The 1,180-nt window shown below is 78.9% G+C and overlaps 1 protein-coding gene across 1 annotated transcript; it reads right to left on the bottom strand.

The window, feature by feature from the left end:
• Nucleotides 1-24: 24 nt before the first annotated feature.
• On the bottom strand, nt 25-1,175 carry LOC111735678 (trinucleotide repeat-containing gene 18 protein-like; the record flags this gene model as incomplete). The annotated part of the gene is given in 2 exon segments (XM_023527158.1): nt 25-83; nt 86-1,175. Coding segments are annotated over 2 exon segments (1,149 nt in total), but the record flags the coding sequence as incomplete, so codon positions are not given.
• Between the last annotated feature and the right edge of the window lie 5 nt (nt 1,176-1,180).

Here is a 1,180-nt window from a genome sequence, read left to right as displayed (position 1 = left end):
CGGGCCGCCGGGTGCGGAGCGGGCCTGGGCGCGAGGGGTGCCGTGAGGGGCAGGCTCGGGCTTCATGGTGCGCAGGCCGCCAAGGGGCTCTTCTTGCCGCAGCCGCCGGGGCGCACGGCCACGGCTTCGCGCGCGAAGCTGCCGCTGTACTTGATGAGACTCTGCATGGCCGAGGCCTCGCCGGGCCCATGGACCGCAGCGTGCAGGTCGGCGCCCGGCCTGGCGCAGGTGGCCGCGGCTCGGGGCAGCGTGCCCCCGGGGTCCAGGTAGGCCTTCTTGGAGGCGGTGGCGACGGCGGCCTCGTCCTCGGCGCGGCCGGCGTGGTGGTGGTGCTGCGCCGCCAGCACGGCCATCTGCGTGGTGGCGAAGTTGCCCAGCTCGAAAGGTTTCCACTTGTGCTCAGGGCCGGGGGGCGGGGGCGGCCGCACGGGCTCCAGCCCCAAGAGCTTGGCGGCCTGCTGGGAGGCGGCGGGCCTGCAGGGCCGGGGCTCGGCCTCGGGCTTGAGCAGGTCCTTGGCGGGCAGGCAGGCCCGGGGGTCCGGGGAGGCTCGCGCGGTGCGCACCGGCGGGGCCTCGGCGGGCGGCGGCCGCTTGAGCGAGCGGATCACCGAGTTCTTCTCGCGGAGCACCTCGGGCCGCTCGGCGGGCGGCCGCGGGGACCCGGGCGGCGCCTGCAGGACTCCCGGCCTGCCGGCCTCGCGCTCCCGGGCCCGGGCGTCACGCGCCTGGGACGCGATCTGGATGGGGCCGGGGCGCTCGTCGAAGGCCTCCACGGAAGGCACGAAGGTGGGCGCCACCACGCGGTGCTCGCGGCCTGGCTCCCGGGCCCCCGCCGCGGGGAAGATGGTGTAGACACCGGCGGGGCCAGGCTGCGCGGCGAAAGCGCCGGCCGGCGCGGGCGGGGGTGCGGGCGGCCCCTTGCCCGGCGGCAGCGGCGGCAGCGGCGAGGGGCAGGGGCACGGCCCGGGCAGCAGGGCCTCGCCGCGCCGCAGCCGCGTGCTCTTGTCCTGGCGGGCCGCCTCCTTGGCGCCGCGGGCCGCCTCGGCCACCAGCGCAGGAAGCCCCGCGTCCCCGGCGCCGTTGCACAGGCTCAGGGCGGACGACGGCCCCGGGTTCTTGCCCTTGGCCTCGGAGGCGGCCGCGCCGGGGACCCGCGGAGGCCCCGGCTCGGCCAGAAAGG

Source organism: Pteropus vampyrus, unplaced genomic scaffold, assembly GCF_000151845.1.
Source record: "Pteropus vampyrus isolate Shadow unplaced genomic scaffold, Pvam_2.0 Scaffold1000005210, whole genome shotgun sequence".
In the NCBI taxonomy this organism is placed as follows: Eukaryota; Metazoa; Chordata; class Mammalia; order Chiroptera; family Pteropodidae; genus Pteropus; species Pteropus vampyrus.
This window is presented reverse-complemented; position numbering and strand designations above follow the sequence as displayed.